This window comes from Phalacrocorax aristotelis, chromosome 4, assembly GCF_949628215.1.
Source record: "Phalacrocorax aristotelis chromosome 4, bGulAri2.1, whole genome shotgun sequence".
Taxonomy (NCBI): domain Eukaryota; kingdom Metazoa; phylum Chordata; class Aves; order Suliformes; family Phalacrocoracidae; genus Phalacrocorax; species Phalacrocorax aristotelis.
In genome coordinates, this window is record NC_134279.1 from 33,399,088 (window position 1) to 33,416,773 (window position 17,686).

General features: G+C 39.8%; 1 protein-coding gene across 1 annotated transcript in view; it reads left to right on the forward strand.

The window, feature by feature from the left end:
• SNCA (synuclein alpha) overlaps positions 1-10,162 on the forward strand; it is a 72,197-nt gene extending 62,035 nt beyond the window's left edge. Inside the window, exons 5-6 of the mRNA XM_075090845.1 lie at positions 8,413-8,502; positions 9,520-10,162. Coding sequence (XP_074946946.1) covers positions 8,413-8,502; positions 9,520-9,552 — 123 coding nt within the window. The 3' untranslated portion in view covers positions 9,553-10,162. The remainder of the gene's footprint in view (positions 1-8,412; positions 8,503-9,519) is intronic.
• The last annotated feature ends 7,524 nt before the right edge of the window (positions 10,163-17,686 follow it).

A 17,686-nucleotide genomic window follows, 5' to 3' on the forward strand; every position in this document is an offset into this window, starting at 1 on the left:
GGATGTGATCATTCTGATGTTCCCCTTTGGGATCTCCCATCATCCCCAGCAAAGTGCTTTGTGTAGACTGAATTCTGTATTCAGAAGGCACCCTTGGGCTGGATTAGGCCAAGTAGATTGCCTCACAGGCCTTGTTAATACATGAAAGAATGGCTTGCCTTTATTGTAGTAACATGGCTTTGCTGGCTTATGTTATTCTTTGACTTTGTAATTCTTTTCTGTGCACCATTTGCCCTTTGTCTTTGATTTAGAGAGTGCCTAAGTGCAGCATATTAACACCTTTTCCTATTGAGCTGCATATTATTTATTTCAGTCTCTTATTCAGTTTTGTCAAGGTATCTTTGAATTTTGTAGTAACAATAACAAAAATAAACTCAGGCTGTTTATTGTTCCTTCTTAATGCATAAGACCAAGCATATGGTGAAGCGCAGTCCTTGGTCCTTCTTCCAAATCCTACTGAAAATAGTAGTATTACTGGATTCAAGGTTTTTGTGAAGCTGCACTCTGAAACTTGAGTTTTGAGAATGTAAATCACGACATTAATAGTAGATATTGTCTGAGCAGATCAATTACCCTAAAATATTTTTATTGGCCTATGCTTCTCTACCTTGTTCAGGAGAATGTCAAGTGAGGCACAGGTGTGACCGCATCCCCCTGATGTGATGTTCAGTCAGCAGTTATCATTCCTATTTTTCTGCAATTAGAAATTACTTCAGTCTTTCCAAATGGTAAGCTCTAGCTTTTTCTTTCCCTATCTGTGGAGTTTTCAAAGTCACCATAGATTTGGAAAGCTTAAAAGGATGAAGCTGAAAGGACTGTGTGTTCTGGGTGCATTTACATGCATTACTGATGGCACGTTGACTCAGCCCCTAGGCAACCTGTTATTTTAAGTCACCTATAATTAATGCACGTGTCCATCACTTCAGAACTTGTATGACCTGCTGGTTTGACCTGGGCGATGGGCGGGTTCTTCATGCAATCCACATCCATTTATCAGCAAATAACAACATACCAGCAGCTCTAATTAGGTGACTTTACCAGCCTGGTTAACACAAAACATGAATCTGAGTTTGGGGAAGGTTGATTGTTCACATAAATGTTCCTCTTGTACTCTGAACAGAGTTGACTCTGATCTTTACAAGTAATACTAAATGGAGAATTTTAAAGGAAGAAAACAAAAATATACACAATTTATGTTGTACTGAAATTTGGGGGTTTTTTTAGGTATTCACAACAATTCATAAATTGTTGTAAACAGCAAGTATTTCCAGCTCTTTGTAAACACAAAGACGGACCTGTAACCACAGACACTTAGACAGTCTTCACATTCATTCCTCTCTCCATAGGCGTCAGTCTTTATCCTTTTCACTTTTGTCATTGCCAACTGAAGGGCATAAAAACATGAAACAAAATGCAGCCTGTAGCTCTATGTTAGCCTTTCACTGAAATTGTGCTATTGTACCCACATCTGTTTGTTTAATTAAACGTCTCTTCTTCACTTCCACTCTTCATTTAAGGAGGAGGAGGGTGGTAGTCCCATTTCATTATTGGTACTCTAAATGAGTTGTGCACTGGAACAGCTAGTTTCCTTCACACATAATGCTTTTTCATAATTTCCTTCACTTAGGTGTTTAGCTTAGAGATAATTAAAATAGCTTACTTCTTTCTAGCTAATGCACAGATATGGCTCCTCTCTGTACCTCTGGAGTAAAACCACTAGACCGCTGCTAATGCTTTCTCATTCACAGCTGAGGCTTGGAGGCACTGACTATTGCAATGAGTGAGCAGGGGCAGAGCTTTAGAGCATCTGACCTGGCAACTCAGTTATAAGCAGTCAGCTCCACATATTTAATACCTTAGGACTAGGAAAGTAAATACATTGAGACCGTTTTAACATATCTTCGTTTTGCAAGTTGGGAATTTGCTTGGTTCAGGGGTTTTTCTCCCATTGAGTAAGTTGGGCTTTGTGGTCAAAATACCTGTAAAATCTAAGTTACCAAATGGAAAAGACAGTTATTTGTTCACTTTGGTCCAACATCCAGCCCCTAAGTATCCTATCTGGTGGAGAAAAAAGAATACAAATAATTTTCTTTTCAAAGGGGAAGCCCGTTGGCACAGCAAATTGCTATTCAGCTTGTAGCAAGCGGTGAATCTGGACAGTATGCATAACAGCTGCACTGAGGGTATACAAAAGGAGTCCCCAAATTTTTCTTTACGCTCCACCATATAATGACTGACAATCCCTGAGGAAAGTTCTTACATGGTGCGTAATACCAAAATGAAATGGGTTTAGTCAGGGTGGAGAGATATTCAGTTACCAGTTGTAAGGGCTTAAAGCAGCCCTGCTAAGTTAAGGTTTGGGATGCAATAACAGGCATGAGACCAACAGCTTTAGGGATAAACTACTTATCTCTAAATAATGGTGTGGAAATAAGGACAGATTAGTAGTATAATTATCCAGAATGTAACAAGAGCAAATTCAATAATTCACTAGTACTGGTCTAGACTTAATATCCAGACTCACAAAGATGTACATGACCATGGCTACCAGGCATGCAGGCATGGCTTCTTCTCTGGATGGGCTACTCGGACCAGTTGATGGGCTTGGGGAATGCCAAATTACCTGATGGGACAGTCCTTTCTATTGTTGAGTCAGGAAAGCACCGTTAGGGCTTGTTCACCAAGCATCACATCGGGCCTCTTTGCCAGTCTGTCCTTGTTCTGCACAGGGCTCTGAAATACAGTTTAAGGCAATACTACCCTTATTCTAATCTATCAGTACATGGTAATTTTGCAAGGTAATAATGCTACTGGATCTGATTTTTTAAAAAAATTTATTTTCTACATTCTTATTTTTATTTCAAGCTCCCCCAGGTACCAGCTGGTGTGTATGTACAACAAACGGGACCATGTTAAAACATGTTTTGCAAGGAAAATTTCATTGGGTGTCTCAAAGGTCTTTCCAAAAGGGACTTTAAAGGTCTTTAGAAGAGAGGTGTACCAAAATTATCTTGTAAACCAGCTTTTTCCCTATTCTAGTTCACTGCTTTCTCTGTAGTACCCTTTATCTTGGTTCACAGCTAGTTGATAATAATAAAACATTCAATAACAGACTGGCAAGTGATTTGGTGTGACCGGTGCGTTTATAATAATCTGTATTGTAGAAATTAACTGTGACTTCTCATGTTACGTTAATTTGTTAGGTGTTTGAGGCAAGCCTCGCCTTATTTTTATGTATAAAATTGGTGGTGGACAGTAGAACTTTCTGTTAGGGAAATAAGCCTCCCACAATATCTGCATGGAAAATTTCATACAGGTCTCAAGAATGGACAGAAAATCAGCAAGTGTTGAAACAACATGAATGTGAAAGTTTATGGGGGGAGCTTATCAATGTGTGTAAATACTTGATGGGGGTGGTGGTAAAAGAGATTGAACCAGACTTTCAGCAGTGCCCAGTGAAATGGCAGGTGGCAGTGGGCACTAACTGAAATGCAGGAAAGTCCATTTAAATGCAAGAATAAGGTTTTCCACTGTGCAAGTGGTCAAACAGTGGGCCAGGTTATCTAGCGAGATTGTGGAGTCTCTGTCTGTGGGGATGGTCAAAACCCAACCAGGCACAGCCCCACTCTAGGTTACCCTGCTCTGAGCTGGGAGCTTCGACTAGATGGTCTCTGGGCGTGCGTTCTGACCTCTGTGATGAGTGGAAGTGACTTCCAAGGCAATCTCTTCTTGCCAGTATAAACGTTTTAAGAGCTGACAGTTTGATAGCCTGGCTTTATTTATCACAGAATATGGAATCACTCCAGAAGGAATTAGTCTCCAGTAATCATGAGAATATACATGACTATAAGACGACTTCAGCATTCATAATGGAAAGAAAAAAAAGTGTTGCTAGCTAGAGAGATAGTAAATTATAGTGCTTAGATAGCTGCTAAATTACAACTACAATGCTTCCTTTTGAAGTTACTTTTGTCCATGACTTGAGATAAAATAATTTATTCCTGATGGCAGGAACTTGGCATTCAAAGACACGTCACCAAGAGGACTGAGTGCACACTCCTGAAGGTGACCGTTTCGCCACGTGGTGCTGCCATAGGCGCAGTACCATGAGCAGACCGCTTGGTCTGTTTTCCGTGCATAGAGGATCTTAAACAGTCTCTCTCCTTCCACCAAGAGTGTTACGAGGTGGGAAAGAGGGTGAAGGGAAAGAACAGGGTGCAGTTCTCACCAAAAACACTGAAATCAGAGAAACCTATTTGGTGATGTTTTCCTGGTAAAAGGAGTAGGCCTGAAGCTTTGGCAAATACTCTGTAATTTAAACAAGGCCAGGTCTTCAAGAGGACTTTTAAATTAATTTTATGAATATTGTCTTGCAAAAGTGGGTCATTTTACACTGTCACACACCCTGCTTAGCAGGATTCATTCCCATACTAAAGGAGGAGGAGCCAATATATTGGAGCCATTGCAACAGATAGAATAGGAAGTTCTACTTCACATCTTATGTTTGCCACTCTAGTATACCAGTTATTTTATATCTGTTCCTTGAGTGAGAACTGGCATGTAGGGTTATGCAAATGGACCACTTTATAATGATGACACACTGGCTCCCCTTTGTTTATAAACTGACATGAGTTGCTTGACAATATGAGAGCACAGCATGATTTGGGAGGGAGGGCGTACACCGTAGCCCTTCATTCCCAGGGAAGGTGTGCGTGGGCTTGCGAGGCAGCCTGGTGGCACATAGGTCTTGGGCTGTACAAGTCTGATAGTCACGAAGCTTTGTCAAGGCAGGCTAGCTGCAAAAGCTTGCTTTCCATAGCACGGGGGCTGAGGGCACAAGACTGCCTGGAGAATGCAGAAATACAAGCCTTACCCAGAGTGTCAAACCAAGATATAGGCAAGCATTTGATTTTTCTTAAGGGAAGCCTCAGGGAACAAGTAGACATCCTCATCTCACCATTCTTTTAACACCTTGTTTATTGCATGAGTTGTAATTTTCCCTTTTTAAAGTGTTTTTCCTGCAAAAGAGCTCATGCTCCTCAGTTAAAAACTGACTTTATCTCTGAGAAGCTTTTGTTTAGCTTTTCAGGTCTTCTAATAAACTTCCCCTCTGGAAATGCTCTTCTATGTGGTTTAAAAATAGAGGTGGCAGCTTCAAAAGAAAAATGTCTTTCATACTAAGACAAGAATTGGTCTATTGAGTGTTATTCCTCTTTCATAACCGAATTAGGATATGGAATTATTGATCATGAGAACATAAAATTGCATTTCTTTGTTTTGAAGGAGGTAGATAATGATCTAAAGTGTACCTTAGATGGCTCTGTGTTACTGGGGGTGGTTGTTTACTTTTGCGATATCCCAACTTTGGAGGAATGGTATGTCAGCAGCAGAGAAAGGCACCATTAAAAATAATGTGGTCACTTATGCTATACTTTTAAATGTAACAAACGTGACTGAGTAATGTCATTCTCATCTGCACTGCAGTGCCATTGCTGTTTGAAGCTGGACAAAGGTGATAAGCCTTTCCTAGGCAAAGAGTTCCCTTTATGGTTTGGTATGGCTTATGATTTTCTTAATTTGAAAAAATATTGTTGTTGCGATTGATAGTGTATTTTACTAGTGATGCCGATTGTTTTCTTTGAAGCTGTAGAGGAATCACCACCCTGAACTCACTGAAGGAACTTGGGAAGATGACAAATTCAGCCTTTTTAGGCATTGCGTCCTTGTAATCATGATGGACAATCCAGAACCGTGGCAGAGGTTCCTAACAAACAGTGCACGAGCTTTGAAGCTCTTTGAGATTCAGCTGGCAAATCTTCTCTTTGTCGTTACTAATGGTGCTGGCAGTTTCACCTGCCATCTGTTTTCCTGCTACAGATAACATTAAGCTGCATGCTTTCTTCTTCATGTAACTTCAAGAATGATTTTGGGCACAGTTTTACTTGATGTACTGATTGTTAGCTGAAGCTGTTCCTTAATGATAGGAGGAAGCAGAAATTAAATTATATTTTGAATTAAACAGGAGAAAAGTAGACTGGAGCTGTAGGTCCTTAGAGCTGATATGTTAGATTGAGTGTACAGTACAGCTTTAAAATTTGCATTGCACACACTATTTAGCTATTTCAGTCAAAGCTAATAGAGATTGAGCTACTTCTCATAAAAAAAGTAAATAGGCATAAATACTCCTAAAATTTGTTTAGAAGCTAAAGTAATTAAATATTGCACATCAAATAATCTTAGGAGCTTAAGTTTTGATAAGCCAGGGCAAAACTGCAATTGGGTCCAGTTTTTTGATAATTTCATGCTTGAAAAGTTACCTGTCATATTGAACATCCAAAATTATTAGTTTTTCTGGAAGACACAGGCCTAAATAAAGATATTAGTAACCTTATTCATTGATGTCCCTTGAGTTTTTTAATTTGTCCATGTTAATGCTCTATATGCCATAGAGCAGCACACGGTGTTAACTGAATGCAGGCACAGGCATGGAGGGAACTTGGCAGAAGAGTAGGCATTGACTCCACACCAACTGTACTGTTTACCTCTAAGTGAAAAGGATATCTGGCCCCACTGAGAAGCAATGGGACCAGATACCTTCATCCTGGACCTTTTAAAGTCTGAAGTAAGAACTAAAGAGAAGAATTTACATTATAGAAATAAATTCCACTTGTCATGGACTTTGAGGGTGAAAAACGTGTGTACATGCACGTGCATCGGTGCCAGAAGAGGTGACCAAACCAAGGAGGAACTGGAGCCGTATCTGGCAGACAAAGTCACAATTTGTGCAAGGGGAAATGCACCACGTGAGGAACAGAATATTATGATTACGGTCACCTGGTTAAACCATAGAGGTAGCTGATACGTGGCAAACGGTGAACAGCAGAAGCATGATAAATGCACCTGTTTTGTATATTATTTTCTGGTTTGTGTTAAACTCGCAGAGGCGAGTTGCAGGTTTACCTTCTCTTATTATCATTTAATTTATACCCTAAATTTAATTTAGCACCACTATCCTCTAAATTGCAGGCTTTGAAGAATTACCTCACTAGTCTGCTTTGTGACTTAGTTAATTTTGTATTTCTGCCTATGCTACCAGTCTGCAGGGGTTTTTAAAGTGAATTTCTTCCTGAGTGTGTGTAATTGTTTGGGTTTTTTTAGTGCATTTCTGTCTAGATTGGCAACTGGTGTAAATAAGCATAATCAAAATAATTCCACTGAGCTAACTCTGCCTGTTTTCATATAGATTTTCTTACCATTCAGGATGAACGCCAGCAGCCTTTATTCTGGCAAAACTCAAGTTTCTTCTCTGTGATCTTCTGTGGTAACCACTACTACAGGAATTGGCCCAGTTGGAATGTTTATTTCCCTTATAATTTGTGTTTGTTTCAGATGGTAAATAGTATCTGTAGTTCTAGGACAACACAAGTAATCCTACTCAGCAAGTTATTCCTTACCCCATTGCAATCCCATTAATTCCAAGAGGCTCATATGAAAATTGCTATATAAAATAGAAATGCTTCTATAATGGTCAACAACAGATGCCCAGAGAAAAAGTATAGGAAGGTGGCTATCAGGTAGTGCCATATACTAATACTGCATAGAGTAACATGCTGATTGACATAAGCATATAGAGGTGTGACCTACTAAAGGAAAAAGGCTTTTCCCAATACAGTTAGGTTCTAAAACTGAAGGAAGAAACCAGCATGCAGTAGTCTGAGTTATAATAGTTCTTCTTTATTTGGCCACTTTGAAATGTAAAGGCTAAAACTGTGAAATAAACAATGATATATGAGAGGATTTATGTGTCTATAACATTAAACACATATATTTGAATTACTAACATTAAAAATACATAACTAAATTACCGGTTCATTTGTGTCTTGATACTACCCAATTTTTTTGCCCTGCTTTAACAACTACTTTTGCATACTGTAACTGTATTCCTCCAAGGAGCTAAATGGAAATTAATGTGATAACCTACTTAAACAATTTGTGTGGGACTATGTTTCGCTTATCAGTTTCTTAAATAGCAAAAAAATTCTTTTGGTTGGCTTCATGACTTGACCAAAGCATTTTCTGTGGGATTAAATATTTTCCAAAGATATTCAGCAAGTGGTACTGTTCTTTTTTTCAGATTGACTTCTTGGCCTGTCCGTGGCAAAAGAGAAGTTGAATATCAGCACTTCAGCTATTCAGAGAGATGACAGTAGTCATTCCCATGGATACCCCAGTGGAACATGGAGAAGACCTCTCTGAAGCTGATGTCCTCTAGCTCTTCACAACCCCTGGCAACATCCTGCAACCAAAGGACAGGCCAAGAAGTCAACCGCTGATGGGGAAGACACTCTTTGGCATAAATGGCGAGGCAAGAAGTTACAGTCTGTCACTTTTCTTTTCCTGTTTTAAATGTAGAATGAAGAAGGTTTCCTGCAGGAGGGAATGGTGAATAATACAGATGTTCCTGTGGATCCTGAGAATGAGGCTTATGAAATGCCTCCAGAGGTAAACCTGTTGTGGTATTTGCTGTGAATGCACACAGGAGAAGGGCACAGGAGGGAGCTGCATGCTCAAGCTACGTTAGCCTGGCACAGGCTGATGCTGTGAGCTGCAAGGGCACAGCAGAAACATGGTCCCTTTGGCCAAGATTTCCCAGAGGTATAGTGCTGGGAATCAGAAAATCTGTTGCATTCTTGATAGTAAGGAAGTTTAATGGGAAAATATTGTGTGTATGTGTTTGAAAACACTTGTGCCTGGGTTTCTGAGTAATCCACAGTAAACTTGTGTCTTTTTCTTATGTTTGATAGGGAATATGGGAAAAACTGCATCTTCATAGATTGCTTTAATAGCTGGGCCATTTATCAAAGCGTCATGCCTTGTAAACATGATATCTCATTATTATACTCTTAAGTTAATGCAATCATGGAAGTAAATTATTTTGTTGTTTTTCATGAACCCGCTATCTAAAATATTACTACAGTGTGTGGCTTGATGCATTGGTAGTTGGAGTGGCAGTTTTATGGTACTGCAGATAATTAAGCTGAAAATTACAGGTATAAAACATTCAAGCCATGATCCAGTAAAAGGCTTAAAGGCATCCTTGATTGCTAACACCTTGAATATTACTGAACTTATGGGGGCTGCTCACATACCCATAGTTAAACACATATTTAAATTATTTACTAGCTCAAATGTGTATCTGCAGCACCTGGTGTGCTTTTTCAGCCCAGGGGTAGCCCCCCTCCCTCTCCAAGTGAATTGCCACAGGTGGCCTATTGAGATCCTGGCAACTTCAGCTGAATGACATGTCAACTGCTGTAAAAGCCTAATTCTTCTGTAAATACCACATCTTGTAAGGTTACAGTATCTGGAAGATGTGACAAAATAACAAACGGCAAGCTCCTGATCACATGAAAATCCATAATATTTTGGTATTGAATCCACTAGGAGAAGAAAAAGCGGTGAAAGTAGGATGTATTTATCTAAAATACTAGTAGCGCTGATTTGTGCTCTCCTCATTAGGAAGAGTATCAAGACTACGAACCTGAAGCATGAGAGTCCTTTCCTTCCTTTGTATCTCCTGAAATCTACTAACTACTAAAGAAGTCCCATCCTGTACAAGTGCTGAGTTCCAATGTGCCCAGTTGTAAAATTTTTTTACAGTTTTTACGGTGTATTTTGAAGTCTTCCATCAGCAATGATTGGAGTATCTGTGACTGCATCCACCTTGTTTCAGCATTTCCCTTCTGCTGAAATGAAAGCTGGTTGGTAGGATCATTGTTGTGCTGTGGATATTGTGGCTTCAAGTTTAAAAGTTAAAAAAGAAAATGTTAAATAAAAACACCTAAGTGTCTACTGCTTATTTCTAACTCTGTACATGTTTTGTTGATAGGCTGTCAGTAATTTGATATTGTTTATGATACAATTTTTATTTGTTTCCTATAACTATTCTTTCTGTGCAGAGATGACTTATTGTGAGAGCTTTATATATATGTGTATGTATTATACATATTAAAAAAGTAACTGAGCATGAACTATGCACCTATAAATATTAGCTGTTGGAATTTTATTGTCCTGTGATGTGTTTTATTAACTTGTGTCTGTAAATAATGGTGTTCAACTGAAGCGAATAAAATGTAACCCATTAAAAATGAACTTCTAAATTAGTGATGATTTATAACACCTTCTTTCCTCTCCAAAAGCCCCTGTTAAAGCATTTGGGCTGCGTTGCTTCCTGTGAAGGAGCCGGAGGAACAAAACCAGCAAATGGAAGCCCAGTCTATACAAAAAACAGGGTGAAGAATGAGAGTATCATGGCTGGTACCTCAGCTGGAGTAAACTGTTGACAAATAGATTCATTTATAGTGCTAATAAACTTTCTGTTGTAAGGAGAACCTGAGAATGAATGAAGCCATTAATAATCGGCTGCAGCAGATTATCAGGAAATCGTGAGGCCCTTAGAAGAATTACTGTTTCAAGGTTGTTAAAGCGCTGGGTTATACAGAAGAGTGATGGATTAGTTGCAATCAATTTGTCTTCTATAAAGTCCCTTTTAGCAAAAGTACAGTCTACTGTCTGTTTTTAGACATGGTAATTTTAGTTATTGCGTTGCCTGGATACTTTTCGATATCGTAAAAATATTTTGATGTGAGATGTTTTTACTTCTCTCAGGTTTTATTATCTGTTATTTTGGATCAACCGTTGATTCTAACCTGAATGATACAATGTTTTTTTTTTTCTTTTGTTTAAGGATCTCTAATCCTGAGTAGGATTTGAACTTGCCTTACAGCTAGTCTTTCCAGGGTTCTGGGTCATGGATCTTAAAACAGGTAAATATCACTGGCTGTTTTTTGTAAATGGGGAAACACCCATACCACATAATGCGTGTCACCTGTATGTACAAAAGGAGACCCAAAACCCTGGAGGCTGAACTCTCCAACTTATTCTTGAACTCAGCTCCTCTCTGGCTTTCTGCAACCTTCCTGATATTAGCATGCCCAACAAGGAATAGATCTTTCCAGGTATGTACCCATCCCAGCTGTATACAGTGGGAGCTGATGGTATAGTACTGTGAGCCAAAATCACATGAACATATTGGTTTCATGATGCTTAGAAAACTGGTGCTTCAGTTTCCCATGTGATCCCCCATCCCGACCCCATATTTCTAAGGAATTTATTTCAGAAGAATTGCTATCAAGCTCTTTTTTCAAAAGCAATTAAAAATCCCCTTGAGCATTTCAAATGACTTGCACATATTTTAATCAGTAGTTAAATTGCTTAATGGAGCCTAACGTCCTCTGCTCTTTTGCAGAAACCTTTCATGATAACCTGCAACAACCCACTAACAATTTGCAGTCTCCTTCACTGGTGGTGAGTCAAAAGAATCTCTTGACCTGGAATCTCCACTGTTAAAATTCATCTTAATGCCTCAGTGGCAAATCTATTGGTTGTGTCCGTCAAAAATGAATATCAAGACAGGGCACAATGTAAGATACTGCTTTTATAATTATTAGTGTTGTTTAAGGATATTTCTGTTCTAGTAGAAGGTTTCAGGAAGAAAAACCCAGTGCTGTAGTGTGATTCCTTTGTTGTTGGTGGTGGGTTTTGGAGGTTTTGGTTTTTGTTTTCTTTTTTTCTTTTCCCCAGCATGCTAGCAGGGACTCACTCACCAAAAGCAACACCTGAGAGCAGTCAAATGCCTGATACTTCAGGAAACAGCACTGGGAATAGCAGCCCAAGTAGAATACATATTTCTGTTGTTCATCTTCTTTTCTACAGCCCACAGGTCTTGATTGCTCTATTGTTTCGCTATTAGGGAATCAAATTAAACTGTTTGCTTGATCACATGTTGCAAATAAGTCATGCACTTCTTAAATAAGCTATGGAGAGCAGTATGTCATAAAAAACCAGTAATAAGAATAAATTGACTCCTGAGACTGGCATGTAGGAGTTAATTATTTTCTTTCGTAGGTTAACATCAGCAAATCATACAGAGTTTTCAGGTAACTTTAAATGTACCATAGGTGATCAGTTTAGTTCTTGTGCCTCTTGCAAACATGCCCTCAGATGGCCTCAAAAGTCCATCGGATCCCTGGTTACTATGGCAGCACAACATGATGCACTGCTCTGGTAACAAGCTGCGTTTTAATTAGATTCCTTAAGGGCTGTCTGACCACACTTTGCAGGTAAACTAAATGCCATTTTGTCTTATTTCCTGCAGTGAGATGAATGCTGACACGTGGATTGCAAATGTCAGAATTGTGTTGGATGCTAAAGCTGAACTAAACAGATACTGCTGTATTCAGATTTTTTTAAGTGCCTGCCCTGGGTATTAAAAAAAATGCTTCTACTGTTGTGATAACATTTGCTTAAGCAATGCCTGCCAGGGAGGAATATACCTTAGAGCTCTCTTCCTTAAGAGCCTAGATTGCTTTTGGTTTGAGCTGAAATCTTCTGTCCTCAAAATGCAAGTTGATAATGAGTCTCACCTATCCCACTCCTCCAGGGAAAAAACACATGTTGCTTTTTTTGTTCTATTTTGACAGCTTTAATGGGTCTTATAATAGTTCCTAATTAGACACATTGTAATAATGTTTTTATTACTGTAAATCATAGTGTTAATACTTGTGTTACATGCCTTTCATATAATGACTTTCAAGTCACTGTATTTGTCTGAGGGGTAACTCAAGAAGTGCCCTCCTCCCCCCACAGAGACTTCCCTTCATTCCCTCGAGACAGTTGTAGGAAAGTTAAGGTAAATTACAGTGTCCTAAGCTCGAGGAAAAGTAACATGCCTGCATCTCTTCAGGAAGCACAGATTTTACTCATCCTGGCTTTCATAGTGTGGGCAGTCTAGGCGCAGTGATTCTCATATGGAAGCATCTGACGTGGACAGTGGGTCAATCAGCGGCAGCAGACTCAGAGTAGAGACCTCTGCCTCCAAGAGCCAGGAGACTTGAAGATTATGGGCTGTCCATTTAATGGCTGAAATTATTCCAGGAACACAATGGAAGATGGGCACAGAATGGCTGCCTACACATGTTCATAAACTCTTAATATACCAGGTAGAACTATTTAGGAACCCTCTGCAGAATATGTAGGAGTAGCAAAAGTAGCAGAAAAACAGATTACCATAAAATTCCACAGCTAAGTTGTCCTCACCAGACATTTTCAGCAGCTCTGTGGTCTTATACGCTGGCAAAATACTGTACTGTAAATACTGCATGGTACAGCATACCTCAGATATTGGGTTTGAATGGAGTAGTTGCTCTTAGGTGTTGCAACCTTGGAGGTAATTGCTTCTTCAGGTAACTGATACTTAATGACATACTAATGCAAACTAAATCTTTGTGTTCTGCTCTGGAATAGCTTAGGAGGTAAGCAGGAGAAATAGATGGTGTCCTGATCGGTTTTGGGATTGACTTCAATCCACACAAGGCTTCCAGTGACTTTGACTAAATTATCTGATACTTTTTGACCCCCAGCTTGAGGCTTTCGGTATTACTGGAAAAAAACACTAATAATGGTCTTCACGGGGTATCATCATTCTACTTGGATATATACAGGTCTGAAATAACAGCATCAATTTTCACATAAGCAGACATGCTCTTGAGTTACGGTAACCAAAAGCAAATGAGATCTTAGCCTTTAGTGTCTCCATGCTGCATTTTTAATAGAAAATATCATCTGTTTAAATGCAGACATAAACAACTTTTCTCAAGCCTTCCTGACATTTAACGTGCAACTCAGAAGTTTCCTCTGATCTAAAAAAGGCTGGCAGATGGAGAAACAGCAGGTGGAACCTCAGATGAGACAGCCAGGAGGTAACAAACAGGGTAGAAAACTAGGTCAGATGAGATTTCTTCCATGTTGAAAATGCTTTCTCCAGTGGAGGCATAAAAGTGGGCTTTCAGCATTTTCCATTAGTATTCACATCTCTGAATAGGTCAGTCTGTCAGCATCTGATACATCTGTAGGGCATATTTCTGTGGGTAAAGGTGAATATCTGAGATCTACAAGTATGGTTTTTTCAGCTGCAGTGTAGATCTCTTTACAAGAGGCCAGAGCACCCATGCATTTCTGATGATTAACTTGAGCTTTAACAAGGAGAGTATTGTTAGAAAAAGCCAACTGCTGGGGTACCTCAACTTCTTTTCTTTTTCTCTCTACTCACCCATTTGTTTCTTTCTCTCCACTAGTCTGATAAATTTTCAGAGGGTTAGATTTTACCCTTTCCCCATTGCTGAGTGTCTATTTTATTCCAAAATCTTATTCCAGCCATTGTGTCTGGTACATTGTGAGGAGGCTGCAAGCGTGCCTGGAGAGCTGGGGTTTAGCCTTTGACTTTCCCTGTATAAAGAGGAAGGACCACAGCTTGTCTCCTCCTCAGAATGCTGCCATCACTACTGTATCCAAAGACACAGCAAGGCAGAGGTCCTGCCCAAAAGCACTGAGGTGGAGAGGCACGGTGACCATTTAAGGAAGGCAGAGGAGGAGGTTGGAGAAGCAAAACAGACATGGGGGCCTTGTTGAGAACTGGCTGGCGTTTATCCTGCCTTCCTGGGCGGTGCTTCTGGTGTCAGAGGCTAATGATAGAAAATAGCCCATGGTTCTACAATGCTTCCAGGGATAGAGACCTCAAGGAGCCAGGTAAATTCAGAACAGGGCTGCTTTGCTTTCCATGAGTCAGAAGGCCAGTGCTGTTTGAGGAGACCTGGCTTTTTATGATGAATTCCCTTTTCTATTTTTCTGCTGCCTGAAGTCATCCATAACAAGAAAATAAATGCAATTGACTGAGGAGTGTTCTAGATTAATAAATATAAAATAAAGTATGAAGGCAGATTTTGTCAGTCTCCTGCATACAAAAGGGAATTGCACAATGCCCATAGGACAGTTATCCTCCATTGTTTGATCAGGAGTTTTATTCAAGTGAATTTCAGTTGTAATATTCTGTGAAGCCTTGCAAAAATAACAAAGATGGTCATCTAATGTTAGCATTTGGTAAGATAGCATCCTGCTGAATTGCTTACATTGCCCGCTTCCCAAAACCAGAAAAATTTTACAAGGAGCAGCCTTAGCAAGAAGAAAAGACAGTGCTGTTGAGTAAAAGCAGACAAGCATGTTAATAATGGAACTGTGAAGAACAATAATTTACAAATGCTACCTAATAGATCTCATTTCTTTTTGGACTTATTATCTCAGTCCACTAAGTAAGTGGCAACTTCCATTGGCAAAGAAAGGCGATGGCAGCTTCCATGAAACACTTGAAACAAAACTCCTCTTATTTATTCAGCCCCCTCACTCCAAAATCAACTTCCCTTCTGGCCCAGATTTGCAGCAAGAGAGTGATATATTTCATTTGAATAATGGGATGTTCTTAGGTGTGAAATAAATGAAAGTGAATTCAAAGCCATCAATTTTCTTGTTCATTCTCAGTTTTATGAAAGCTCAACAAATTCAAATATAATGATAATTCTAGTCTGTTACAGTCTGTGTGAAAGGCAGTTGCTGTGCACTAAGGGGACCAATCTCCTGTATTAACACATTTCATGGACAGATGAGTTTTTCCTGCCATTAGGAGCTGTTCAATGCCTCCATGTTTATAATCTAGGTTTACTGTTGACTCTGCCTGATAGGGACTTGCAATTTGGAAAATGCTTGAAGAAAGGGAAGGAATTGTCCTCTTATTTTTTTCAAATTTCATACATTTTATAATATGTCTGAAACATGATTTTATACATCCTTGTGAGGACACCATCCTGGATCACATTGGATACATAAAAGTATACATATATATGTATTTTTAACGGATACTCTGTGTGTGTGTGTGTGCATCCATATGGGTATGTATGGGCATTATCAATAGGTACTGTAAAGCGCTACTATTGTAAAAATGGTCTTTGCTGGGGGGATGGGATTATCCCAAATTCAAGGAATGCATTTTTAAGGCATTTAATATAAATACTAGGTAACATATTTGAAAGCTTCCAAATTCTAGCCTCATGACTAACAGGCCAAATCTGCATTAGCAGAGTTTTACAGGCGTAACCACATAAATGTAAAGATCCAGATGCGGCTTATCTTAGCTACAGCACAGGGTTACTGATATTGTTTTGTCCCTTACAGTGAAATGTGTTATATTAATAAAGATGCATTGTTTTTACTGCACTTCTGGACTAGGTGTTCTTGATGATACAGCTACATCAGTTGAGACTCGCAATTATTCTCACCCACATTGTGTTTAGTGCTTGTTCAGAGGCTGAAGCGCTTGTCATGGTGCCAGTTCCACTTGACTGAGCATGGTAATAAAAGCACCCTACCCAGGAACCCTGATATTGCCTAGTTACACAATGGATTTCTTGGCAAACCTTTATTATGTGGCGTTGGCCGCCTGCTCCTAGGAATGGCATGGTTTTTCTGAACGCCTGACTGCCAGTGGGACATTGGCTTCTATGTGACCGTGAACAAGCTCTTCATGTCAACTGCTCACAGTGAACTGTAGAGCATCATGTAACCAGTCATGTTAAATCAGGGTAGTCTGTCTGTCTCTCTCATGAAGAGATAAGCTATGCTGCTTAAATAAAGGGAATTATCCTGACGATATACACCTGAATAGATGGAAGTTAGAAGAGCAGCTCTGACCTGGAGCAGCTTGTTGGTAAGGCAGCTCTAGGAGGGTGTTGGCTGGCTAGTCAGTCTAGAGGAAATGAAAGCAAAAGCACACACTCCCTCAGGAGGGTGGGTAGATCTGGAAGAAGAGAATTGGCAGTGAGAGGAATGCACTTTGGGGAGAAACAGCATTTAACACATTGATAAATTGCCCATCTGTTGTCTCTCTTTAATCGCTTTGTCTTGTCTTACATGTTACAAGGTTGCTGGAGAAAAGGTCATTGCCTATTCCATGACTGTTCACCCCTTAATACAACAGGACCCCAAATATTACTGAAATGTAAGTGAAGTGTGAGGATAATACTGTTAAACTGAATGTTCATGAGTCAAGTATGTTGCCTCGAGAGGCCCTTTTGAAATCCGCAGGAGAATAGTACAGGTGGTGGTCAGAGCAGAGTTCAGCTCTTAGCCCCTGTGGGGTACTTCAACTCTTTGTAAACTGTTGCCTGAGCTCCTGACAGCTTTCTCATTACACAAAACCCAGGTGCTGCTATGGAAAATAAAGGCATGATGTACCTGTGCCTGCCCAGTTCCCGTTGCTGAGCATCTGAACCAGCACTACCTCCCCCTGGCTGACAGTAATTTGCAGAGAAGGTGCTGACTTAAAAGTGAGATTTACATTATCCCATCAGGGCAACTGGGAAGGAAAGGAAGAAGAGTGTGTGGCTACACTTTTGCAAAAAGCGGATGCTTTTGAGAGGTAGAGTGGGAGGTATTGCTTTGCTGTTTCTTCAGTACCTGCAGAAGTAGTGCACCCAACATAGAAGGCTGTGCCTTCTGCCTTTGTGTCTGTGGTGGGCATGAAGGGTTGCTATTAGAAAATTAAATCAGTGGGCAAGTGCAAATCCTAGAACAATGTAGCACAGCAGGGGTATCCTTTGGTAATGTAAAATATGGAGGCAGGCTTTAATTGGAATTCTGCTAATTGCTTATGGTGCTGTGGCAGGAAAGTCAGCCCAGCTGAATTTATGACCCCAACTGTAAAACAGAAACAGCTGTATTTGTAAAGTGCTCACAGATC